This window comes from Embiotoca jacksoni, unplaced genomic scaffold (assembly GCF_022577435.1).
Source record: "Embiotoca jacksoni isolate LCO1_2020_lvr unplaced genomic scaffold, fEmbJac1.0.p SCAF_11, whole genome shotgun sequence".
NCBI lineage: Eukaryota > Metazoa > Chordata > Actinopteri > Embiotocidae > Embiotoca > Embiotoca jacksoni.
The window spans coordinates 17,073,631-17,101,584 of NW_027185241.1; the positions used below are offsets into that span (position 1 = coordinate 17,073,631).

At 41.2% G+C, this 27,954-nt stretch overlaps 2 protein-coding genes across 5 annotated transcripts in view; one reads left to right on the forward strand and one right to left on the reverse strand.

The window, feature by feature from the left end:
• Positions 1–1,757: 1,757 nt before the first annotated feature.
• Positions 1,758–24,150, reverse strand: ube3d (ubiquitin protein ligase E3D). The gene is made up of 10 exons (XM_069143387.1): positions 24,008–24,150; positions 20,081–20,292; positions 19,463–19,553; positions 17,950–18,172; positions 17,471–17,543; positions 17,311–17,389; positions 16,654–16,762; positions 13,307–13,473; positions 10,250–10,388; positions 1,758–2,285 (listed from the first exon to the last, which is right to left on the reverse strand). The coding sequence occupies exons 1-10, from the start codon at positions 24,082–24,084 to the stop codon at positions 2,265–2,267; spliced, it is 1,191 nt and encodes a 396-aa protein (XP_068999488.1). The 5' UTR covers positions 24,085–24,150; the 3' UTR covers positions 1,758–2,264.
• Positions 24,151–25,752: 1,602 nt separating this feature from the next.
• Positions 25,753–27,954, forward strand: part of dop1a (DOP1 leucine zipper like protein A) — a 27,388-nt gene continuing 25,186 nt past the window's right edge. For 3 of the 4 annotated variants that reach the window (XM_069143388.1, XM_069143391.1, XM_069143390.1), the window contains exons 1-3: positions 25,756–26,087; positions 27,571–27,766; positions 27,899–27,954. The exon at positions 27,899–27,954 is cut by the window's right edge and continues 126 nt beyond it. In XM_069143388.1, the coding sequence (XP_068999489.1) occupies positions 27,629–27,766; positions 27,899–27,954 (194 nt within the window). In that variant the 5' untranslated portion in view covers positions 25,756–26,087; positions 27,571–27,628. Of the gene's footprint in view, positions 26,088–27,570; positions 27,767–27,898 lie in introns of all 4 variants that reach the window. The other variant, XM_069143389.1, reaches the window with a different exon arrangement.

Here is a 27,954-nt window from a genome sequence, read left to right on the forward strand (position 1 = left end):
TATGCAGGCAGATATTCTGCTGCACTGCTGGTCAGAGATAACCTATGCAGACTGGATGCTGTGCTGAGGAGCCATGAAGAAGAGGTGTGGGTATAACAAGCTCCAGTGGTAATCTGTAACAGATCATTGAGCTTCACTCAGCTGGCTGGGCTCTGCAGGCAGTTTTGCTGGTAAACACAGAAATAGTTCCATCTTTAGTTACAGTAATAATTAAAGACTTCAGATGCCACACTGATCACAGAATACATTTAAATGTCTGTATAAAAATATTTAAACGGTTCTCATCCCAGAGCGTAAAAAACTGCGGTTTGGTCACAGCCGTCCGGAGTCTCTGCATCAGGTTTAGGTACCAATAATCACGTACTTAGGGTTAAGTAAAGGTCACGGTTTGGGTTAAATGTGACACGGTCACAATTTGTTTAGGTTTAGGTGCCAAAACTACTCGGGGAGGGTTCTGAAAAGGTCACGGTTTGGGTTAGAAGAGGTCATTTTACATAAATAGGGAAACATATGTCAAAGATGTGCACGTTGACTTTTGCTTTCTCGAGGACTTGAACACCGTCTCCTGTCTGGAAGTCCCGTGTTGGTTTTGTTCAACCACCAACTTCATCTCAACATGGACTTTCTCACCGTTTCTACTCCGTCACGAGCTTCTTCTTTGACCCCGTCGTCACGGTGCGAACACCAAAGGTCACCTTTTGCATGTCTTTTCGACGCCAGCAGCCTTGGCAGAAACACACTATTTGCTGCTGGAGAATGATGATGGACTGCTATATCAGATTATTAAAATACTTTTCGCAAACAGAAGTAAGACGAAGGGTCAACAATCATGCTATCCGCTCAGTGAAGCTGTAACACATGGCACCACTTCGAACTCATCATCGTTTGCACGTCAACATGCTCAAAATGAGGAAGTCAACACTGATGTCCTGACGTTCATCAGATATTATGTTTATGTTCACAGCCTTAGTTTAGCATGTTAGCATGCTAATCTTTGCTAATTAGAACTAAACATAAAGTCGAGCTAAGGCTGATGGGATGGGATGGGATGGGATGGGAAGTGTCCTGACCTTTGCAGGTATTTGGTTAAAAACTAAAGAGGTACAGAATTTAACCTCTGCCGACCATGAATGTTTGTATTTAAATTCATGATAATCTGCCTGCTATAGAAACATTTTAGTCCAAACCAAAGAGTCAACATGATGCTGATGCCACAGGAAGAGTCAGAGGATCACCAAAGATTCATCCACTGGAAACCATGAATGTCTGTTTCATGGCAATCCATCCAGTAGTTTGAGATATTTTAGCCTGCACCAAAGCAGTGAAATGACTTAATGCCAGGCCAACATTACCATCCCTTTAGTTCCACAGCGCAAAGTGACTTGAAGTACTCCATATCAACACCCTCGGAGAACTACTTGACCATCATCGTGATGAAGGTGAAGAGTGTGTGATATTTCAAATGGAAAGGGCCATGTTCAGGACTTAAGCATACATTTTCACAATGATTCTTGTTACCACGCATGTTACATAAATACCATCCATCATTGACACACTTTCAAATAAACCCACAACTAGACAAAAAGTCACTGAGCTCCACAAGCTGTAATTACACTCTGCACAGTGGAGGATGCGCTGCTGTGCCCTGAGGCTGAAGTGTCTCTATAATAAGCTTTCATCAAGAGCCAACTCAAGAACAATGTCCCATGTATCGACCGGCAGTGGTCTCCAGCAGACACAAAAAAAGAGATGATTCTTTCAAAAACACAACAGTTTAATTGTTGGTTTGTTGAGTAATTTGTAAAAAAAAAAAAAAAGACAATTGTACAATGTGGACACACAAACTTTTGAACCACCATGATACAGTTTTGCATAATTACACATTAAGTATGAAAAAGATGAAAGACTATCTTGTCTATGAAAAATGATCCAGAGGTTCCCACAATTTTGCATTTACTGGATATGTTGGTGTTTTGTGGCTGGGCAGCTTCCTGTTCCAACATGAATCTGTTTGATGATGACACACTACCAAACAGTTTCTTGAGAGCAACCAGAAACCACAACTTGACATCTTGAACAAGCTATTGCACGCTTGCTGCATTTCCTCCTGCAGTAAACTCCATTCTTACTGAAATCCGTGCAGGATTTTACTTGAACTCATAGAAACACAGTACACGTCCGAGAAAGTTCCTCCCTCAGCTGCTTGAATTCCCCACCGAAGAAGGCGAGCGGAGTCGTGACCTGCTTCCTTCTGACCCGTGATGTTACAGTCTCAGGTACGCCACCTGGGAACAACAGGAAAAAGTTTAGATAAGGTTCAGAGTAAAATAAAAATTAGTTTAACTTTAGCATTTCACTAAACTCCAGTTTGCAAAGTGCACTGAGGATTTTTTTTTTGTATTCCCCCAAGCACAGATCTCTGCAGTCTACTAATCAGCACAGCAACACATTATCTGCAATTACTGTCTTCAAACAACAAAAAACACCACAGGTGGTGGAGATTTAATCAACTTCAAAAACACACAATCACATAAACGAAGCTCAGAAAACAAATCGGCTCAGCCCCGTCCTCTCTCCCTCTCTCTCTCCTCCATCTGCTATTCCTGGGTGTTTGCCTGCTGCAGACAACGGTTGCGCTCCACTGAGGGCTCTATATTGGGATGATGGATGAGGGCATTTGCCCCACTCAAGGCCCCGTCTTCTCCGTCCCCATGCCAATGTCTGCTCACCGCTCAAGCGCATCAATGGTAATTCATACAAATGATAAGGAACGGCAACTAGAGGTGAGCTGCTGTTAACGCAGCTCTGAGTCCCAGAAAGAGAAGAGAAAATGTGATAAGGAGCCGCGGCAACGGGAGTCTGGACGGAGCAGAGAGGCGGTCTGGTGATTGGAGGACCGACCTCTCAGAGCAAGGAACGGATCGAAAAGGGAAAAAAAAAAAAAAAGGTTTGCAGGGTGTTTACAGAAAAGTATATGCTCCCATTAAAAACTTGTATACAGATGCATGAATGTATAACTTCTTTGGGGCTATTTTTGAATAATTTTAGCTTATGCACCATAGACTGGATTTTTGAGGCTGATGTTGATACTGATATTTAGGGGATAAAAAAAAAATGGATATCAATATATCAAACGATATATGGGTATCAAACACCTATGGCAAAGATATGTGATAGTCATGATACTTTTACATTTTAACGCTAAATTTTTTTCTCCAAATGACACTGGTGCATTAAAACAGTGAACTTCAATTGCAATGTAATTATAACTATAAATTAAAAAAAAACACACACAAAGAACAATTTCTAAACTACCTCTTGCATCATTTTCTGAATTACGTTCTATAAAAAAAAAAAAAAAAGAGTTTCCATCTTGGACAACATGTATGCAGATATCGCTGATAAATCGGTCGGGCACAAAGCCAAAGAAGGACACTGAGGCAAACACTACTGCTTCATGACTCAAAACCAAGACAAAATTGTATAATTCATTTGAAGTGAAACTGATTGGCCAATCAGTTAAAAAAAAAAAAAAAAAAAGCCACTATTTTGACAAGTGATTAATCTAGAAGACATTTTTTTTTTTATTATTTTTTTTTTTTTTTAGCAAAAATGCAGAACTCTAAATTAAATCATTTTAAGTTTTGTACAGACAAAAACAGGCAATTTAAGTAAACTGGGCTTTGGGAAACAGTTACTTTATTTTCTCACAAATTCGTAAATTATTAATCGATAAACAAATCAGCTTATTAACTGGCAATGAATATTCTGTAGTTGGTAGGTAGGTAGGTAGGTATTTACTTTATTAATCCCCGAGGGGAAATTTTTTTTTAGTTGCAGCTCACTCTCTATAATAAACTGATGTTAAAAAGAGGAAAAGCTCAAAGTGTTCTCTCATGTATCATCCAGGGAACTCCAGTATTATTCAGACCCTGCTTGACATTCTTACGATGTTCAGTCCACAGAAAGGCAGAAAATCCAGCACATCTGTCCAATGCAGTCAGACGGATTCCTCTGGTTTCCTCTGTATGTGCTAATATACGGATAACAAAGGTAAGCTGCCATCAGGGCCGTTGTTGGACCTGACGTGGTTGTTCCTCTGCAACATGAACTGTGAACTCCGACCTGCAGCTGGTTTAGGGTCTGGATGAAAAGGCCGACGGTGGCAACAAGCAAACGTACTTCCACTGATGAATAGACTGAACTTTTTTATAAATGAGCTGTTTAGATTCTAAGAAGCTGTCTAAAAAGGTTCTCAGATAGTTTGTATTTCAGTGTTAATAGTTCTACGAGGGTATTTCGGGATGCTGACAGCAGGTCTGCCCACAACACTCAACTATAATGTTCTTAACGGTGTCGCAGTTCTTTGATCTCATTGGAATTCATTGAAATATAAAATATCACCGCAAAGCCTTCTCAGTAATACATCTGGCTGCAGCATGATATTACCTCTGCTAGTTTTATACTCCATCTCCACACAACAGCTCTTTAGTTCAAGGGCTTTCTTTACAGAACAGCAGGTAATGTCTGGCTGTTAAACGCACTGAGACAATGACGAGGACGTCTTTTGAGCAAACACGTACTCTTTGATGCTCCGTGCCAGAGCTGTTATCAAAACACTCCAAAGTTGGCAAGCAGCACGGAGGCAATGTCTTCACACATGAATAGACAGACTGGAAGAGGTGTGAAGAAGTAAAACATAATGAAGGAAACATGGTGAGAGTTCAACAGATAACTGACACACTGATACTCCTGGTAAAATAAACAAAGCTACTGTCCCATATAATGATGCAATGCCGTTATTATCATCATCCGTGGGTGTGTCTCCACCCAACCTTAAGGACGCGATCCAAATCCAAAACAAAGGAACCTCAACAACTCGTCCCCAAACCGGGGAAACATGAACTCGCTGAGAATTCAACATTTTCTGTTCCTGCTTCTGATCCTCTCGAACAGTCAGTAAACGTTGCTGCCATCAAGTTATTATTAGCCTGAATGTTGTTTCATAGTTGTTGCATACATGATTAATGAGCAGCACTCTTATCTGCCATCCACCGCATTTCCATGCGGTTAGTTAGGAGAGGACTATTGACAAAGAAAAATGTAAATTCTTAACGGGTGAGAGCCACTCTGACTGTAACACTAAGAGTAACTCAACCAGTCTAAAACACACAATCACAGAGCGAGTTTTAGGGTCCTGGTACTGTCCACTGGGATACTTGATGGAGCTGAGCAATTGTTACCAAAATTTGTTTCAACGTTGACATCGTTGGCTAAAAGTAATTGATGACTGAGTGAAACAGTTTGCTGTTATGGAGAAAGTAGATGAATACCAGGAACTGCTATGTAGAACGACAACATTTGATCAAAACACTTTCTCAGTTGCAGCTTCAAAACTGTGGAATGCCGTCCCTACAGATGTCAGAGAGTTTATTACGATCAGAGTATAACTAATGTTAAAATGTGGTCGTTATTAGTCTAAAAAGGTCCCTTCAACGTAAAAGCACCGGTCCGTACTTCAGATGTGTTTGGCGGTGTTCTCCAGACTTCACCACTAGACATGGAAAGTGCACCGTGCACATGACTTCTAACGTCGTGACCATTAGCTCACGAGGTCCTTTTAAAGGCAGCAGTAGATACAAGTACTGGATACTACAGTAACACATCAATGGTTGAAACATCCAGCAGGAATTCAAATTTGACCTAACGGACATAAACACCGACAATTTAACTGCATGAAAGAAAGGATCCACATTTTCCTTCTATTATTTCAAATCTACTTTGAAACAAAGTGACATTGATGCATTTGGATCATGTTGAGTCACTGAAGGGGAAACTTAACGGGGGACATCAGATGAGACATGTTGGTCTATTATCGATGTGTATAAAACTTGTCTTGTACAAAATGTCCCTTTAGTGCACAACAAACACAATATGAATCCCTCATCCACCAAAAATTAAATTCAACAAAGTGCATCACTCCTGTTACAGTCGAGGCTCATTTCTATCAGATATTGGTCCAGTCCTGATGTAAACACTGACGCAGAACAGCATCACAGGCCTCCTGCTCTGTTGATAAATTCCTCTTCTCGTGTATTGGACCACGTGAAATTAATCCAGACGTGCGCATCTCGGGGAAGTAATTCATTTCGACGTTCCTGGTGTGACGCTGTGTGGGCTGCAGAAAGACTGAGGCGATGTACGATCGATACCGCTCAGCTCTCCATTGTAAAATGTTGGAGCCGTTTTTTGGATCGCTTTCTGTCTAACCTACACCACGCCGTCTCTGTGGGAGTGAAGAGGAGATTAATGAAGTAAAGGGGAGGGAGGAGGGGGTGTTGTCTGTTCCCGGGCTGAAGAGTGACACGGAGCTGGATCTACTTTACACCCCATTACACTGGCAGGCCTCGGGACGGAGGGCGGGGAACGCAGCAGCACACACATTCCACGTGCAGCATAATAACAGGCCGAGTTATGTTGCAACACTTTGATCTACTCACAGGGGCTGAAATTAAACAAGAAAACACACATATAGACACACAACCAGCTCGACGCAGTCGCCTGCAAACAATGTCACACCGCTGCGATAGTTGTTGGGCTCGGCTGTTGTGGTTGTTGGCACTCGTACAAAACTGTGTATTGGCCAGTCAGTGTATGTCATGCAGTTTGGTATGTTTTATAAGTTGAAGTAAAGGATCCAAGACTTCCTCTATTTTCTATTCGAAAGATTTATTTCTCCCACATTTTTTTTCCCCCACAAAGTTGTTGTAATCTGTTTTATCTGTGATAATCCATCCACCTGACAGAGATTAAACAACATGAATATTGCCCAGGCCACTCTAAAATATGCAGTTTTATCATGCAACACCAGCACGTTTCACATCATAGTAGAAAACCCACTGGTGTATTTCATAACAATAACAGCTGCTTTCCATCTGGTGAGTCACTTCCAGGGCTGCTTTTTCACAGCAGACACTTGGCTTGTCAAAGCAGGAAAAGTGGTGTTATAACAATAACTCTGTTCTATTCAAGTATCCCAGTTAACCTTGACGGGGTGACAGAGGGTCAATACCAGGATCCCAAAACTGAAGCACTCTGGGTTTTCCCATTGGGATATGTTAACGTCTTTGTTGGCCTATTGTGCAAACAGTACTGGCTGACTAGCTCACCTGGGCACTTATGACCACAGCTGCAGTTTGGCATCATCAGCTGAGTAAATCCTCTGTGCTGACAACAGAGATGGGCTTTCTTTAAAGATGTTTCATACCGATTCCATGCCTGCGATATTCTTAAGGAACCACTTCAAGAATATTTCTTTTCATTACCAATTTAGGGAAATCTGTTTTGGGAGAAGAAAATTACATCATCATCTACTCTGGTACAACTTTTTAGGTTTGAGAGCAGAAGAGGTTTCAACCAAGGTTGTTTTTTGTAGCAACAGTTAACGGCTGCGCTCAGAGAAGCATCCAGCTACTAAAATTTGTTTGAAAAAAAGTGAAATAAGGGCATCCTACTGTAAAATGTGGCTCAGTTGAAACAGACCGATTTGATCTATGTGGGCCACCAAAGTAGAGACTAGGTGAATGCTGTGGCTCACTGCTGCTGATGAGATTCACACCTATGCAAACGAACTTATGCGTTATAAAACAAAAATGTGTCAGTGTGGATCTCGTCAAGGTAAAAAAAAAATCTGTCAAAATTTGGTACCAAATGACAAGGCTATTTTAGGCCATAAAAGTATCCAAGTCTGGTGCCGAGCAAGAGCTGACAACTTTAATTTCATATCTACTTATTAATCAAAATGTCAGCATGACAAAGTGTATCTGGTAACAGTAATAATGGCTCTATTGTTTTCAGCATGGCAGTAATCAGGTACGAACAAAACATTTCTGCCACTAGTCAGAAATCTGTGCGTGTGCAGCTGTGACCTGTCAGGATGTCTGCCGTTGAAAAGGTCAGTTAGTGAATGAAGTTTGGTGGCCTTTAACGTCTCCTTCATTTTCACTCCCACCAACAGGGATTTAGTTGTTCTAACTTTAAAGCTTGAACACATGAGGTGAAAGTGTTTGCGACAGACATTCGTTCGTCTTAAGAAGCCTTTTGCTCGCTTGAGCCTTTAAAGACCAAAATACCGTAGCTCACCGCACCCTCCCGTCTTTTGGTTTCTCTCTCCCTCACATCTTCTTCTCATCACGTCGAGAAGACTTAACTCTTCAGATCATTATAATCTCCCTGGCTGCCATCACGCTGCATGCTGCTCCTCCCCCTCTGATGCTCGCCAGTGTTTTTCACACAGTGTTTCAAATAGTCCATCTCTGGTAACTCGAGATGGCCCTCTGATCACATTACCATCCCGTCCTCTGTCGCCTATAGCGCACCGGGCTTCGACTATCAGGAAGTGTTCAAGTGTGTCAATTTATCACACTCTTTTTAGGGCTGTAACCACCTCCACCACCAGACAGATACTGCGTCCCGTGTCTGGGTCGCTCTATCTGCCGCCTTCTCCATTACAGCGGAGCCTAATTTCCACCCCCTCCACCCGCCACTGTCACGTTGTCACCTCAGAAAGCAGCAACACTGCTCTTCATATCTCACCAACGAGGAGGAGAAAAACAGAGGAACATTGGTTTATCATCCTCAGGGATGGTGGAGGGAAAGCAATGCTGTGGAACGGATTTTTAAGGTCAGAGGCACAATACCTATAAAACAGGACAGGAGCTTGTCATAGGTGACACTATTAGAAAAGCAGTCTAATACAGGTGGAAACACCGTGATCCCAATACTACTAGTGACATTACACTAATTTAGGTTTACATCAGTGTGAAAGTCCTCTGAGTGTGTAAAGTTACAGGTTCAACAATAAAACCTTGTTATGATTGTCCCCATAAGCTATTGTTGCTATGTCAACCTTTCTTTTAACACCATCAGTTCACAATGATAGTGGTGGCTGATTTACCACTCAAAATTCAAAGTACTCTCCTAAAACGACAAGTACTTCATTTGAATATAGGAGGATATTTCACTTCTAGCTGGCAGCCATCAATTCTGCCGGCTGAGAGCACGACCTTAGCAATAAAATTGAACTAATTAAGCTAAACTTAATTTAGCACCATGAGGTGGCTTGAAACGGCATCTTTGGCCGTTTCTTCTATATTTTAAAGTTGATTTAAAACGAGAACACTGTAAAAGGGTCTTCCATTTTGTACAAACGGCTGCATAAAGGATATCATGCTAAATAACTGAGGTTAAAGCTATCCCCTGCAAAAAAAAAAAAGTTAGCGTCTTTGCTGGCTGCCAGTTAACATGCAGACTGGTTTATTGTCTTTTTTTTTTTTTTTTTTTTTTTTTTTAAATTCTGGATTTGCATTGAATAAAAACAGTAAAGATGTCCCTAAACATGAAGAAAACATTTCCTTTGAGTCTTGTAGTTCCTCTTGCACACTTTTACTTTAAAAACAAACGTCTATGACCTCTCTGTTACCTACGGGGCTCATGTGTGTGTTCTCTTTCACTATTAAACACTGAATGAGTTATCAACGTAACATTTTTAAACAAAACAAAAAAATATCCATATGTTTGAATAATGTTACTTTTCCATTGCCAGAAAGTATTCTCTCTTCAGTGTAGACATAGAAAGTTAAATCCAGCTCTTGCATTTTTTTTTTAGCTGATGGAAAACTTGTTTAAGCGGGAGGAGTCACTTCCCAAACTTTGTGAGCAGGAAGTGGAGGATAATGGGGCTAATTACCGCTGTCACCCTTTTTAAACGGGTACAGAATAGAGCTGTCAGCCAAGTTAACACCTCCTATTTTCTAGTCAAAGGCGGTTCCTTTCCAACTCAGGCTAAATATACACAATTGGCACAATTACAGGTGTATAAGAAGCAGGAATGAGGCTGACAAAACTTAAATCTTTCATTTGACCCACATAATCCCTAAAGCAAGGCTGTTAACTGAAAGCTGTGAATCATGAAATTAATTAAGGCGGTGAAAAACACTGTCAAGCACTACTGAATAATGTAAAAATAAGGTGCTGGAAGTAAAAAGTGAGAGAAATAAGTGCTAAAACAGAGCAGGCTCTGCTGCTACTACAGCTCCTCACAAAAGATGAAGATGAATTTCAGCGTCTCTTTGCTTACATCACACAGTATCAGCGTAAAAGGCTTTAGGGACATCAAAATAATCAGTGACTAGCAGCCTCACGCCTCAGTCACCATCTGTTGCTTCGCAGTACACAGAGAATGTCTCACCTCGTAGGATCTCATGCAACGCATCGACGCAGGAAGCGCACAGTTGCTGTCATCTATCACTCGCAGCAGCTCCTCACACACCTTCAGTGGCAGCACCACAGGATGTCCTATGGCATTGACCTCCCAACTGGTAACAATCCTGAAAACACACACAGACGGAGTGATTTATGGTGACTGCTGTGGCATTCTACAACCGAGATGATGCCCAGAATAGCTGCTGTAAATCTCATGTTGAAGCATTCGCGCTGCCACTTTTAATCAAGTAGTTTTTAAAGTGAACTAGATAACGAGGGATACATACAAGTGGATTGATTGTGAGCATGTGTGTGTGTGGTGTAATAGACTGTATGTCTATGAGCCTCATGGGAGGGGGTGTGAGAGACAAATAGAAGAGGGGACTGAGAGGAGAAGAGGAAGAGTGATTGAGAGAAGAAAGATGGATGCTGTGTCAGTGTGAGGTGCTGATAGAGTTTGTTTGGGTGACATTTAGCCATCTGTGCACTTCCTCAGAGAGTAAAGTCTTCTCAAAGTTTTGGCAGTTGAAGCTGAAAGTCCACAGCAGAAACACCACTGTTACATCAATGGATATGTTCATAAATGCATGAAAAAGTGTCTCAAGATTAGCGTCTCAATCAGGTTGAACTGTTTACATCGTAAATCTAGTTCATTCTTTGTGCTAAATGTAGCTCATATCATCTAAAATAGGATTTGATTACTCAAATATCAGAATTGATTCTATAGAAAAGTGCATACGATTTCAATCCCCACATGTATGAGACCTTCTCTTTCCCATTGTACTGGACTGTGATGGTGCTTCCGACTTTCATTCAACTCGTAATCAAGTCGCCGCCATTAGTGACAAACATAATCCACTTAGGCACTGGCTCACTGATTCTCCAGCCAATTATTGGCACTTTTAACAACGCACACCTCAACCTCTTGCTGCAGCCGACTGTAACCGACTGTATCCTGAATAAGAGGGCCATCAACCTGGGAGTTCGGCTCCCCAGGCATAACATTTAATTTAAAAATGTCAGAGATGAGTGATGGAGGATGAATGGTAAATTATGTGGGAGGAAATGGAAGTGTGAGTAACACCAGCTTTTAGCTTCACCAGACTTTGGAAAAATGTCAGAAACAAGTGAAACTAAAAAAAAAAGCAGCGGCCAAAACTCTGATGTGAAATTTATTTTGTAAGAGACGAGATGTCAGGGATCAGTTTAATGTAGGTTTTAACCAAAAAGAAATGGAGATAGACTGTTAAGATCGCTGGGCCGATATTTGCTTGTGGCAGAAATATGATGTCCAGGGTTGTCAGCTGGTTTTTGGCCCTGATCCTGAATTATTTGGTCTCTACAAACAAAGTGAGAACCGATACCTTTATCTACTAAAAAATGTTGATAAAATATGCGTGACACATTGAAATAACTGATTTAGCCTTCTTAATTTTGCCCTTATTAAAATGTATTGATACAGTATGAATGGAAATTAAAGTCGAAAAATGTGATCGCTTAAACTGAAGTAAAGGGATTATCTACAGAGATTGTGTTGCAGTTGTTAAAACAACAGAAACAAAAAGAAATGTGTTTCCACAGCGGCATTACAATGTGATGTTTCTGTGTATTTTTATCACCCCTGCAGGGCTGCGCTGCAACACAGGCAGGCTGCGGTGGTCACAGCAGAGGACAGGGAAGAAACAACAAAGTACAGTATAGAAAGGATCCTAAACTATTTAAAATAGTATTTTGTAATATTGATATCATTCTGTAAAAACTAGCATCAGTCGAGCTTTGAAAATGAATAGAGCCCATTAATTGAGCAACATGTTAGAGAAGGCACAGGGTACTGTGTATATGAGCAATGTAATTATTGTTAAATTTTTTTCGTATTGACTATCATTCTTCTTGTAATATATCACATCTGTAATGAGTATTTTTGTTGAAAGTTGATATGTTACAATAAATGAATAACAGAGCCCAACTGACGCTGTGTTTTTGGGGCCGATAACGACACCAATATTAGGGAGTAAAAACATTCTGATATCGATACAGCGGCCGTTTCTTAAATATATATACTGGATAAAAAGGATTTCTGTGATTGGTCGATATCGGCCAATAAAATCTGCCAGCTGATATCGATCGTGCTCTAATAACTAACAGCTGTCAGATGAGTCAGTTCAGTTGTGGAGCAGCAGATGTTAACGTTGCCTCTGCAGTATTACATCCTGTCAGCGATACAATAACTAAAAAAGCCAGAAGTCTCTTATTGAGATTTGACATAAACAGCAGTACTCCAGTCAAAAGTTGCTGCCACAGCTGGATTCACCAGAACATCTCCCAGCATGCATCTATAGTGAGAGAGTTCTCGTGCACCGCTCAGTTCATCATGTCATTCAACTTCAGTCTTACTGCTCCGACTGAGCAGACTCTCCTTCGTTCTCCGTTTGCGTGAGCTTTGTCCCTGATTACCCTTTTTCTCCGTCAGTCAGCCTTGTCAAAATGGTAGAAACAATAAAAAACACTCTGTTCTGCCTTCACTCCTCCCGGCTACAGGGAGGAAGAGGAGGAGGGAGAAAAAAAAAGAAAGAAACCGCAGAGTGCTGATTCAGTTGAAAATAATGAGGGTGGAAGGCTCTTCCAGTGGGGTGCTGCTGTACTGAACATGAAGACCCACACGCAGCACATCCACCTACACCTCTCTAATGCATCACAGCAAGGTACGCAGAACCTCGCTCCAGTCAAAACAACATCCCTACACAGTGTGTGCAACAATCCCCACTGCAGCTTATGCAACTGACAACTCGGAGACAGCTTTTGATGGAATGATCATTCTCAAAATAATAGACAACTATGTCTGAGCGAGGACCCTGCCAAGTGTTCTTTTAAGACTTAAAATCTGTTCACCAACAAAGTTGTCTTTCATCCCGCGCAGTGAGCCGACACAGGCGGCGACGGAGAGCGTGCGTAGGAAAGATGAAAGGATACGATTTCTTTTATTTTTTTAAAAGAGGAAAACAAAGATTGAAGGGGATGTGGTGAGGATGTGGTGCTTGCTTACTCTCTCTGCTGGGTGCCTGTGTCGGAGCAGTTGACGTAGAGGAGTTTCAGGGCTCCGGCAGCTCTGGGTGATGGACTGTGAAGAGCGGCGGAGCTGACGGACCTCTCAGCCCCGACACTCGTCGGAGGGGTCGACGCGATGATGGAGTCGCTGTTCAGCAGCCAGAGCTGCAGGAGCAGACAGGTCACTTAACACGCATCACATAAACTCACTGCGAGAGCACCGTGGGGTTAGAGGGAAGCTGAAAAAACATACTCAACATCTTTTTGCTTTTATTCATGATTTATGCTATTGTGAAAATTGCTTTTATTGCTTGCGACCTGTTTGATGTCTAATGAAGAAAATTAATAATCTCACCTCTAACACTTTAGAAATACAATGGAGTTCCATATTGTGTAAATCTGTGGTGCTTTTTAATATGCTGTAGGGTAATATTGTATAATAATAATTATATATATTCTACATGTCTTTGTCTTTGTTTGGAAACATACACCCAAAACCACTGACAGGTAAAGCAGGGTTCAACGCAAATAATGTTCCCGCCGGCCCCTTTGGCCAGTACATCTGAGTTTTACTAGCGCTTGTAAATGTTATCTAACCTGGCAGCCAACATTTTTTTTTTTAAATAACGCTTAATGATCATAACATTTCAGTATGGATGGCCTTAGTAATAAACTCTTGGAAAATAATACTGCATTCAGGACAGGTGTTCAAAATCATACGTCTGTACACCTGGTTGGTGTGTGTACCGCGCTGCCGCACTTCACCGGTGTGTTTCAGAAAATCATGAGCAAATCCTGACGCATTTTAAACGTGCTCACACCGTGGATTGGTCACTACTGGCCCAAACAGGCCGCTGACAGCCAACTTTCCCTCCATAAACTTTTGCTGGCCCCGGGCCGTCAGTTGTGTTGAACCCTGTGAAGCATCAAGTATAATACAATAGCCCAGCAATACATCCTCCATCCATGAGGATTATTATGATAATTTTGTATTCAGTCCTAGAGATGTTGATTGTTTATGTGCAGCTCAGACTATAAAAAGTTTCATTGGGTGAAAGAACAATGCTTTATGATCTACTATTTTTGTAACTCCACTTTGTAACCAAGTGTTACAAATTATAATGTTAATACTTTTCTTCATTTCAGGGATCATTGAGGTCTGAGGGAATAAAAAATAAGTATTTGATTTTGAAAGTAGGGTCCTGCATTGATATTTATTGAGGAATGTGGTCCATTACTGTCCAACGTCACGAGATTAATTCTATTGTTAAGATCATCTACCATAATGTACCAAAACTGAATTTCCCAAGCACCACTTCCCACTGCAGAAACCCACTTTCTTTCTTTTTTTTTTTTTTTTTTTTTTTTTTTTTTTATATAATTAAAAGATCAATGATTAAAAGCAGAAAAGATAAATAACAAAACAACATACACTAAGGGTACTGTTTTAAAATCAAAGAACGGTTTTATCAATGAGACCCGGTTAGGATAGGTAGGTGGAGGTTATTAATACTAATTTAAATAATTAATAGTCCTTTTAAGAGTTTGTTAGAGATGCCGTGGTGTATTTGAGGGGGAAAAGTTCACCTCTAAAGTCTCATAACACAATAACAGGAGGACCCAAAATACATCAATAATCTTTATCAGCTCCAATCTGCTGTTTGTGGATCTGATCAAATGGTTTATTTATGATTCCCTCTGTCCATGTGCATGATCATTTAAATAACTACAGCAACTACTGTTAGTCTACTAAGTGTGTTTTATTGTTACTCAGCTACCCGCTGCCATATTTTGGTAGTTAGGCTACTTTATTGATTAGAGAAGTCACCTTCTATCAATAATCTATACACACAGTAATGTCACTGCTGCGAGTATCCTGCTGTGAAACGGAAAAATCTCTGCAATAAAACACATGAATAAAATGACCTTGCCTTTAGTAAACAGATCAGACTTACTGACATTAAAATAAAAACATCCCGATAGCGGTGATCAATACTCAGCCTGAAGATGGACGCTGTGGAACAATAATTTAACAGCAGTTGAGAAACTGTGACTGTGTGACAGCTCTCCTGCCTGAGGTGAAGAAAAGTGGGCTACACATGTCATTGTGACTGATCAATTCTGTCTCTGTGTCGGGGATCATTTATAATTATGAGTAATTAATGAAGTTACTGCTGTTGTGCCACGTGCCTAAATGTGCACACCTTTCTCACTGCGGAGACGCCTGCTGCTGCGTGAAGCTGCAGGTATTTAATAACTCACATTAAGAAATCCTTCAAACAGCTGGAAACAACAAACACAGCTTTAGTTTTGTCAACACCTGGACTACATCACTGATGAGTCTCATTAATCCAACCTGATACTGCAAAGTTGTATCAGGGTTTATGTGACATTGAAGAACAATGTGAATAAAAACATCAAAGGTGACCGAGTGTCTGGGTACGTCTCCCTTCAGTCAAACGGGGACTTTTTCTCTGTGTGATGTTTATGGAAAATATTGGTGCTGAAATGTGGGAAAAACCTCCAGAGTTTGTCTTGCGTGCAGAAAAAAAAAAAAAAAAAAAATCCAATTTAACATGCATCACTGTTTTTCTTACTTGGTGTGACTTCAGCTTGGGCAGCGCGAGAGGCTGAAACGGGCATCTTCAGGTTTGAGACGCCCGTTTCAGCCTCTCACTTTAAGGCTACAGCTCTGCTGGTATTTGCGAAACAAAATCTTGCGCATTTTTATGTGGGAAATCCTGGCGCTTTCTTAGTGTGTACATGTTGAATGCCTGATTATAATGTAGTAGACTCCATCACTGAATCGTGGTCCTGCAGTTTAAAGTCTCACAAGAACACAATCATACCAATGTAGTACTTCCGAGACGTTTTAACTGTCAGACATCCGCAAAACCGTACTTATAATAATATTTTCATCATAAACTCGTTGACATGTCAAGGTGTTCCCGGGCAAGACACTAAATCCAAAAAGAAGTTGGAATTAGAGCATTCGAGTGATGTTTGTGTGTCAATGGATTAATGAGATTTTCAGAAGCACTTCTAAAGATACACAATTCTACAGTCGAAAGTAGACAAACTCAAATGAACAAATTGTAATCTCTTTGTGCTGCAGTGGTGTGTTACTCTTGTGTTACAATGGGCCACCTGTAATTATCCACTTGTAGGTGATTTAAAAGGAGCTAAAATCCTGGAAATAAGCTCAACAACTCTAAAATCAAAGTCAATCAGCCCCTTGTGTGTCCTTAAGAGTCTGCCACACCAGCCTCCTTCATTTCTCCAACAACAGAGTCTATTTTTACTGACATGTCATGTATTTCTCTGATTACGCTGGCTGCTTCTTACCAACAAGAAGGCTTTTCCGTCAGGAGTCTGGACTGAGAAGTGGAAGGTGCTCATTGAGTTGGACAGCTGCAGCAGCCTGGCCGCGACTGTCCTCTCCAGGAAGACGGATCTGTCCAAGAGAGACAACGTTCATTGGTTTATACGTAACATTTCCTGTTCAAGTTATGTGAAAATAGATCCAGAACAAATTGTTTTTCTTAAATTATATCACGAGACAGCAGATAATAAGGAAAGATGGTAGCTTTAAAACAGATGGTCGTAAAGACAGAGACAGACGCTTGTAGATTTTCAAATGATTCAGAATCTCACAGGAGAAAATATGGTTATTAAAATGTTTAATTCAGACCTACATTTGTAACACAGTAATTATTTGTGAAACAGTCTGAACCCAGAGCTGATATGCCTCATTTCCCAAAGTTTCAGCAGAATCCAATCAGCAGTGTCAGATATTTGAGACAAACACCCAAATGAAGCTGAACTGATTTATAGTCTCTGCACTGATTTTTTTATTATGTGGGCCTAAAAATATACAACAGCAGTCACAATGATTAACCTAAAAAGACCTGTGTGTTTTCCTCCTACTTTACCTGCATACAACACACTTTTATTTCCCCCATGAAAACGTGTGCTCCAGCAGAAGCTCGGATAAAAACCTGCCTGTTAAGTGAAACTTCTGGCTTTCTGTCTCCCACAGCACGCTCCACCACCACCTGCGTGATGTACAGTTTCAGGCTCTCTGTAAGAAACAATAAGAAAAGGCTCACATGATGATGAATCTTATGTTTATTTCTAAGGAATCTGTTAGAAAGGTGCGTACCTGGTGCGACGGCCTCTCCCAGCACTAATGAACAGCTCGTACAGGAGATGAGTTTCAGTCTGCGGCAGGCTTTCTGTACACACCACAGGTAAAAACCACAAGCGGATCACCACAGCACACATCTGTCTTTAGAAGTTTAAAAGCTGTCATCAACAGCTGATAGAACCAGGGAGGAAGACAGAAGAGGAGGAGAGACAGAAAGATGTACAGCAGGCTCTCTGTTCCTCTCTGTTCCAGTCATGCAGAGTGCCCCTCGTGTGGAGAATGACTCATGGAAGAATAGCGAGATCAAACCTCGGCTACGCAGCGCTACAGTTCGCTGATGCGGCCGTCTGAGGAGGAGAGAGTGTCTGCGTGGGGGAGTATACCAGACGATACAATCAATCCAGCTCATCAACAAATCTTCACTTTCTTCAAAGATCCTTTGTTCTGTAGGAACTCTATAAACATCTATTCCATTATCGTTCCACCTCCCTCACCTTCGGGTCCTGACGGTCCTCTGGGCCGACAGGACTCACTTCCTCGCTCAGGGTCTGTGCACAGCTGCCGTCTCGGGCTACGAGGATGAAGGTGTCGCCCAGTAAACAATCCTCTGCTCGGGGCACCAGCTTCCTGTTGGCGAACGGATCCGGGTGGCAGCACCATTCGTCCACGATGGCGTTCCAGTTGCCGTTCGGGAGAGGAAGAACTCGCTTAAACGCTCTGAAACAAGAACATTACATTCATATTATTATATGAGCTGAAAGAAGCTAAAACGCTGTGCAGAGTTTTGGGGAACTGTGTGAAGGATTTCAGGGAGATTATCACTCATAGCAGCTCTTTCATCATTACATGTAGTGAGTTGTTAAAATAAAAACATTTATTGGTGCAGCTTTAACACAATACTTACTTTAAAGTAAGCATAACAATAAAACTAATTCTTATCATTCAAAATAAAAGACTTCATACATATGGTGTTTTTGTTAATTTACAAACTTCTGCAAGAAAGCAAAGCATTCAGCATGCAGTAGGGATGCAAAAAATTTGGCTGATATCCGATATGCCTTTTTCCCCCAACTCTTTTGGCTGATTGCCAATGCTGATACACATATTCTCTTTGTTCTTCACTAATTCGTTGTGATGATCGTGATGATTGGTGTGAAGAAGTGCAATTAAATTTGTCATGTGGAAGGACTGCAAAGTGGATCCTCCTCACATGACTGATGCTCGCAATCATTTGAAATAGGAAGTTCTTAATTCATTCTGGACACTCATTCAGACATATTGTTGCTTCCTTTTTCACGCAAGAGTTGCGAGAGCACCCTCGTACCAGGGACATATTATTGAACATTTAGACATAATTTCAGACTCATTTTATCAGCCAGTCATGTTGGCATCAGTGTTCATTTCAGGCCAATGCCAATATTATCATGCATTCCCAGGATGCTGTTTTTTAGGCAACACAAAGAGGTGCTTTAGAGGGCCATTTCTGATGGTTACAAAGCAATCATTATTATCTCAGAGCAGCCATATAAAACTGGACTATTTGTAATGAGGCATAACATAGTGGAAATTACAACTTTTTACTTTGCTGCGAGCACTTCTGATCTTTCTACTTCTCATAGCCCTCGTTGAAAACAAAAAAAATAACTTTTAGTGGGTTACTGTTGAGAAACATAGCCGGAGGCCAAGGATCCCCATAATGCAGCGATTGCAATTTTCAGCATGTCACATTGCTGACCAGAAAAAGAACAATACCACTTGTCCAGCTGAACCACCTCGAGGTACGTAACAATTGTTTTTTTAATGGTAGCGCAGACACAGACTCAATAACTCTAACCCAGTCAGGCCCACAATTGTGGACTCCGCTGAGACTCCATCCATCAATTTCTCTTTCCCCTGACTATCACTGGGTTTCACCATCAATACACAGTCCCTGCTCTTCCGGCGGAGGAGGGTGTATATGAAAACCCGTTGCTGCTGATTCTCTTCCTCGGCCCGTCTGCTGCTCACCTGTCCTCGAGCAGCCTGGTCATGCAGCTCTGGCAGTGGAAGCAATAAGTCTCTTTGGCCCGGAGCGTCTCCATCACGCTGTCAGAAGTCTCTGTGGAGGGCCAAAGGCAAACAAACAAATGAGGCGAATTCGGCCAAAGGGAAGTAACCTTCTACTACTGAGCATGAAATCGATAACGTACAGGGTGGCGAATGTGGCTTGGTTCGGGAGCGAACAATCAATCTGATTTTGATTGGACTGTCAGTGACTGTCCTCAGCTGTAACTTTCTGTTACGATGGCAGTGGCATAAACAGTCCCAGGAAATGCCAAAAGATGGGGTTTGGGGATGTTATGCAATGACTCAAGCGTATACTTCAGATGAAGTCAGTTCAAACCACTTAAAGGGAGTTTTCTCACGGCTCATGATTGGCCGCTTGTGGGCCGCTGAGGATCCTGAGAGTAAAATTTACACCTTCGCTGTCTCCGATGACCAAGTGACTCAGTCCAATTAATTCAGAATAGACAGCAAGCTGCAAATAGCTACTAAAAGACTTTGTTCTAGTCCTGGCACAGAGGAGCAGCGCAGCGCAGAGGGAGGCTGCACGTGTCTGGATGTGTTCCCATACAGGACATTTACCTTCATCGGCTCTTCGCCCGACATTGATGCGCAGTCTGAAGTGCAGCTCCTCTCCGCAGGAATCTCCCGCGGGTGTCGGGATGCAGGATTCCTGCTGGAAGGTGACTCCTGCTGGTAAAGTCAGGCTCAGCTCACCTCTGGGAGTCCGGATGTGGAGGGAGGAATCACCGCCTGTCACGACCACGTCGGTGGGACTTCTGGCCACATCGGTCCTGGAGAGCAGATGAAGCAGAAGCTTTTCACACACATTATGTTTACACCAGTGGTCAGATGAGCTCCTATGGAGCACTACAATCATCTCTGTACATCCATCACTTCAGCGCCCCATATTAGGCACTTCAATGGAGCTGCAACAACATTAATGTGCAACGTTTCATAACTGATTAATCGTCAGTTTAGAAGTGAAAAGCTAAACAGCTTGTTTCAGCTCCTCCAATGTGAAGATTTAATGATTTCTGTGCCATCAGTCATTTAAAGATTTTAAATAAATAAAACAAACCATCTGCACACAATAGCATCAGCAGTGACAAACTTATTAGGAGCATTCTTTACTGTCCCCCGACATTTTTAAAAGTAAAAACAATCAATTGAGAAAATAATCTGCAGAAATGATAATAAAAAGAAAGTGTAGTTTCACTATGTTGAGTCAGAGATTATTTTGTAAAGATTACTCAATTCATAAATCCAAATCCAATATCTGTGCAACACTCATAGACCAAAAGTACTTATTTGGTTTCTAAAGCTGCTCCAAGCGAGTGTATTCAGGAGTGTTGTAACAAGGACTGCGACTAATAATCATGTTGATTGACAATTAATCTGCTGCTTCTAAATTTTGTCTATAAAATGTCAGATAATAATAAAAAACAGGTCCATCACATTCTTGTCTTCCTACAACCAAAAGTCCAACAAACATTCAGTTGATGAGATGTGAGAGAGAAAAGCAAGCTGTAACTGCTTCAGCTTTTTAACCTGGAAAATGGCTGAAATGATTTGCTGATTATTAAAATAGGTGCAGAAAGATCTTCTATCATTCAACTGGGTAATGGACTGATCATTTCAGCGGTATATAACCTGTGCTACTAAAGAGGTCGGATCTTGCCGTTCTGCAAATGCATTTGTTCCTTTTTCCAAAAACATAGGCATTCAGGACAGTCTGTAATTAGTCAAAGTGCAGCCCAGTGATCAATAACGCAGCTTCGGCATCACAACAAAACCAGTTGTTTTTTCTCTGTCATGTCCGAGTGAAAATATGAAATAATACAATAAAGAACTGTTACAAATAACACTGCTACAACCATAAACACCACCTTGTAGCTCCTACTGGATGCTGGTGTCTCAGCTAAAGAAAGTAGTGAATAATGACTGCGTATATCAAGACCACTATCTGAGAGAAACCAGCTGAACACTCCCTCTGGTCATGGGGATCTATTTCGAGATATTTTATTACATTTAGTTTTATTGCAACTTTGGACAGTGTGCTGTTCTACTGTGAGTTACCACAGAACTGTGCAACTGAAGAAAATGTAGTTATATGTGATAGTGGTGTGCAGAGCTACCTCTCTACTATAAACTGAGCGCTTTGAACAGAGAGAGCAAAGAACCAGGGCTCATGAAGTTGCATTTCAAATCCTATCAACCCCATCTAGTGATGTTAAAGTGGTACTACATGCTTTCAGTGAGCACCTCTCTGAGCCCACATTTATCAAACTGCTGCAAGTGGAAATTTTGGACATCATTGAAACATAATTTTCTTAAATGTCAGAGAGCTCCTGAGGTTTCTTAACAACAGATCCTCAATGAGTGCAGTACAGATGCAGCAGAGCACACCTCTGTTTATAGCTGACGCAGCAGAATAAACAGTACAGAGGGCTATGTTTGTGTTGTTCTTTGTTCTGGTGTGGAATATGGATGCTAATAATGAGAATAAATCTGGCACTTATTTCATTTGCAGTCACTTTAACAGCATCTTGATTGTCTACAGCATCAATGTGTTCCAAAAATGTTTAAATTTATATTATATGACTTCTCTGACATAATTTGTCCACCAAGAGCAGTTTCTTGCTGATTTATGTTTTAATATATGCAAGTCTCCTACTATTTAATCCTCAGTTATATATTTACACATCATAAATGAATATTACAATGTTTTTATACATTACCTTTGATGTTATTTATTTGCTTATGTGATTTAATAAAAATGTCTACCTTGCATTCAAACTTTTCCTTGCATAAAAGTATTTCCAACAAAGTGGCTTGATGCCACTAAATTCTAGGTAGGTAGGTAGGTATTTACTTTATTAATCCCCGAGGGGAAATTTTTTAACCTACCTAAATTCTACACACTGTTATTTTCATTAATTAACTCGCCAAGAGACGTCTCCAGCGGGGGAAAGCAGCGGCAATGTTATCTCTTGCTTCAATTCAATTGTTTCCCATTCTAACAGTTTCAGCCATGGTTATGTTTATTGCTCTATTAAGGGGTTACAACGGTACTTCTTCTTCCTCTCATGTTGGACTGCAGGTACGCTGGATGCTGTTGTGACTCACTATCGTCTGTTGTGGTTCGGGGTGGTATTATGAGATGGGACGGGCCAGGGCGAGCTAATTATCGTTCTAACTTCAGTATCTATTTCTGCAACATAATACACAGTCAAAGCATCAACACTGCTCTCTTCTCATTCTGTGTTTAGTTTTGGTTGTTTTTTGAATGTTTTAAACGAAATAATTTATGTTTTGCCGCCTTAAAAAGATCCTTATCTTGTATGAAGAGAACCTTCGGAGAAATAGAAAATTGTTGTGGGGAATATCTAAAAGGGATAGTTCTTATTTGTATATATTAAGTGTGGCTGTCAAGCAGCAACCAACAGTGATGTCACCCGTTGGTTTGTGAACTGCCGTTATGAGGCCTTGAGTTTGGCTTTTTGGCCGTCGCCATCCTGCTAGTTCGGGCGGTTTGGAGTCAGAAGTGACCATATTTGGACGAGCTGGGGAGGAGGAAGCCGTGGACCTGACTCAATCTGATTGGAAACCAGATGACGTCACATCCCGCCCACCGATAGCGGAAACCTGACTGCACCACAGGGCTGTCAATCAAGCGGACGCCCAAAAATATGGCATTTTGATGCTTAATATCTAATTAATGATGGGATTGTTTTCCCATTAGCCGCTAGACAACTAATAAGAAAGAGTGACTTTAGCTAACAACACCAGAAGAACTTCTGGAAAACAAATCTATTGACTGATTTCATGATAGAAGTTGAATGGGAGTCTATAGAGCCGGGGCCTTTTTTTTGGAGTCCGCCCCCTAGTGGCCCTCGGTGGTATTACAGCTCACGGCACTTCCACATGGGCCTCATTTTTCAGACCTGGAAGCTTTAAATACAGTCAGGTGTCTGTGTGAGGTACTTATCCATAGTCAGTGTATTAAACACACCAAACTGTATTTGCTTTGCCACTAAACTACCCCTTCAAGTGTTACTGCTTGTTGCACTTATGGTCCATCCACGTGTCCATCCAAGAGAAACCAGCTTTGTGTCCGAACTGAAAGATTCTGCATTGAAACTGAAACTGTGACAACAGAAGAGAAACCAACACAGTGAAAGAGGAAAGCGTCATTAAACAGAGCACTGTGTGTAACTTGTCGTAAGTTCAGTTTTTTTGCACTCTTGTCCTTCATTTCTTGCAATCCATTCATTTCGCTTAATTTAACGCGTTCAATTCATTCAGTATAATTTGTTGTCTTTGTCACGTAAACTCTTTGTTATCAGCGTTCATTTTGACATTCAAACAATAATTTGAGTTTGATAACAACACGTCACTTCATTAGCCAGGCTAAGCTAAGCTAAGCTAAGCTAAGCTAAGGCTCGCCTGCAGCTTAAGAAACCCGCCGATGCTAACTAACTTCGTTGCTCTCTGGTGGTGAGTTACCCGACAATAAGCAGTCCGCTCTGGAGCCTCTTTCTCAGCTCCATGAACACCCCGACTCCATGTGTCCTGGCCGGCATCTCCTCTGGCGTTCAGACAGCGGGATGTTTAGAAAAGAAGACCAAATAAATCCGGCGCAGATATAAAGTTCGTCATAGTTACAGCAGAACATCCGGTTCGATATTTCAAAATAAAGGTATGTCTGTGCGAGCTTCGAAATTCGCTATTCGCCTTGAACGCGTTTTTATTATGAGCTACTGTTTACGTTTTAGAGTAAAACATCCATTTCGGGTTTGATTTGGATGATCCTGTAAGAAAATAAAATGTGCAATGTTCAAGCAGTTTACGTTAATAAACTCCATTATTCATCTTGAACGCAGCTATTAACATCAAAGGTTTCATCATTTTCAAGCAGCCCTTGTAATTCAGAAAAATGGTATGGAAAAAAAAAAGATACTCAGGCCTACTGTATATGTCATATATATCAACCGAGCTTCAAACAGGGCAGAAAAGAACATTGCACACATCGTGGTGTTATTGCTTGCAGACACTCATAATTACATTCAACTGAAAAACAAAATAGACATGATATTTTACACTAAATAAAGTGAATCCCTATGTAAAACATGTTTACACACTACCCAAACTTTGAGGCTATTTTAATGCTTGATAAAAAAAAAAAAAACTATTTAATTTAAGCATTATTCCCCTTTTCTATTTTGTCTACATTAGAGAGACGAATCTGAATTTGTTTTGAGAACTGGTGCAGCACCATCTATGTAAATGTTTTTCCTGTATTTTTAAACACATATGCACAAACAGTGGGGTTAAGATGAAGTAATTTAGGACATTTTATTGCATTTGTCTATGAATTCGTGAGACAAGGCGTAAGCCTCCCTCAAAATCTTAAACTGCTTAAATCTGGGGCTAGCCTGGCTTTGCCAGACTAATGCGCACAGCTTCAGTTTTATTCACTGTGATTATGTAATGAATTTGGGTCTGCACAAACTGGGCTAATTTGGGGCATGAACAGATGTCGTTATTAGGAAGCATTCAACTCAACACATATTTCGTGACACTTTCAATGGATTGATTATTACAAAATTTCCATAATAACCCACCATCACTGAAAGAAAGGGGGGTCACAGAACACTGACTCAATTTACATAAAGTTCACTTTTATTAAAAATCAACACCAAAAAGAGAAAAAAAAAAAAGATAGTAAAAGAAAAAAGACAAATATTGTAAGAGGGTAGTTAACATTGTAAACCCTGGGAGCCTCCAGCAGGAATGAGTTTTCAGATGCACTTTTCAATACAATGCAGCAAAGTAATCCACTACAACCTCAATAAAAGACACAAAGTAGAGTCATCATCACTGTGAATACGCAAACTAAAATGGAGGACGTATAAGCTTTATAAGAGTAGGTTTTAAGGGCGATTGCATTTTATTAGACTGCACAAGTGACCCAAGTCGTTGAAAGAGTTTATTCCTTCACAGATTGGAAACAGTCTGGAAAAAGTCTCCGAAGACGTAAAAGCATATTTTTTTTTCACGTTTCATGAACTATAACACTGAAACAGAACATTGGCACGCTGTAGTTACTCAAGTGAAAGAGCAACTTTCCACAAAAAAAAAAAAAAAAAAAAAAGTTTTCAAATATTCAGCTTTTATTTTGAAGACGGAGTCCACCATTTCCGACACGGTTTGACGTGACGTCAGGAGAGGGGGGAGGGGGGACGAGGGCGGAGAGGCGGAAGACGTCCAAGCGGAAGACTGGTTGGACGGTGAGCTAATCTGCAGTGCAGTCTGGGAGCTGTCAATCGTTTAGCTTTGTGTCTCCGGCAACTGGGAGCGACTGACGGAGCTTTATTTACACGGAGCTGGAAAAGGCAAAGAGGAAACGAGAACATGTAGAAGATCACGGTCGTCCTTCTCTGATCGTCCGAGCGGCCCTCCGTTCAAACCGACCTGCCTGACAGCAGCGAGCCCGCGAGTCCCCTTCTTGACGTTGTCAGCCGTTTTTTTTTCGTATTTATTTATTTTTTTACCGTCGACATGATTGAATGAAGTCACTCTGACGGTAAGCTTCGTGAGTCTTCGTGTCTCAGGTAAAAGCCTCCGTCAGCTGGGATAACCTCACCCAGCTCGTGGAGAGGTGGCGGCTAGCTGACGTGCTCCTGTAACAGTCACCTCACAAACATTCACAGCAGCGACGTTACATTTCGGTCATATTTCCACCTGTGAAGGTGCGTTTTGTCGTGATTTATGTTCCCCCCGAGGAAGGTAAACACACCTGAGCAGCGCCGTTATTGTGTTATTGTTGACACGTGACAGCCTCAAGTTTCAGAGCGGAAGTGCCCGCTGTCACAAACTAACTTCTCACGTTGCATTTCTCTGTATTTTCCACCATTGTGCTGCTTCAGTCTGAGAGGACGTTTGAATAAACATGTCCCCAGGCTGATGTCACACATCTGTAGGACACCGGCGTTTTACACGGCGGACATTTTGACATGACACCACAGGTGAGGTGAATAACGTTAACGGAGGCGGTGAGATGGGTGTCGTGATACGATAGTGTCCCGTGTCCTATTGTCCACGATCATAATAGTGTCCTATTGTCCACGATCATATTAATGTCACAATGATGAAGATAGCCCGACTTCTTGAGGCGATGACCACACCGTTACGTCACCACGGTGCCGCGTAACGGTGTGACGTAAATTGCAAAACTGGTTGCAAGGCAATACTGTGATATTTAAAAACTTTAATTTGAGCAAATCTGTTATTGTATACATGTTATGCGTGTGTCCCTATGCCGTTTCCTGTTTCAGTTTAAATTGTTCGGGTCAAATGGCTGAAGAGAGGTTTCAACAGCTGCTATCTAGTGTTTGGGTATAAACACAAAACGAACCTTTGCATGTAAACTACTAATTAAAATCAATACAGTATCTTTGACAACCAATGCAGTATCACAAAACCCAATATCGTGATAGTCAAGTATATCGATATTTTCTTTCACCTCTGGCAGCATTGAGCACGATGACTCACTGACATGTTTTCCCGGCTTTCCATAAATTGGTACCGAGTCACAGTTAATGCTGTTAGTTCCACCTTTCCTTCTCTGACAAGTGAAAGTGTTCGTGAAAAATCTGCAAATATACGTGGATCTCTTTTAGTCCCACTTAAATTAGAAACTCATACAATACAAATAGCTCACAATGTGAAATTCCTTTCCTTTAAAATAGTTGTTTTCCTGAAAGGAGAGACGACAACAACGTTGTGGTGAAGTTAAGACTCCTCTTCTCCTTGCTTGTTTTTAGGGAAGTCATTCTGTGATTCAATGTGTCAGCTGTCATGTTTCAGTCCCAAACACAACAATAAAATATTGTAATAGCTACCCAGGTCAGACATCACTCGGTCTATTAAAATGGCATCAGCTCCACTCGGGTTTTGATTGATAGTTTCGGGCTTTTTATTTCATGGTTAAGCATAAAGATGACTAAACCTCAGCTTACAATCTCGGACCTCCTTTGTCTCACGTCCTTCTGTTTTCTGTGTTTCAGGTGTGATGTACATGTGTGCGGCTGGTGTTGTACTTTAGCATAACAACCACCCAGGAGAATGAATGCAGAGGAAGTGGAGCTGCTCAGTGACTCCAAGTACAGGAACTATGTGGCAGCAGTGGACAAAGCCCTCAAGAACTTTGAGTACTCCAGTGAGTGGGCAGATCTCATCTCTGCACTGGGCAAGCTCAACAAGGTAAGAATAACACTGACCACAGCTTGGCTTTCTCTGCACTACAATTGTATTGCTTGTAGGAACTGAACAGATGATCATTCTAGTTGTCACAATGTCTGTCTGCATGTCTCTTATTAAACAATTATGTCTCAGGTTTTGCAGAACAATGCAAAATACCAAGTGGTTCCCAAGAAGCTGACGATAGGAAA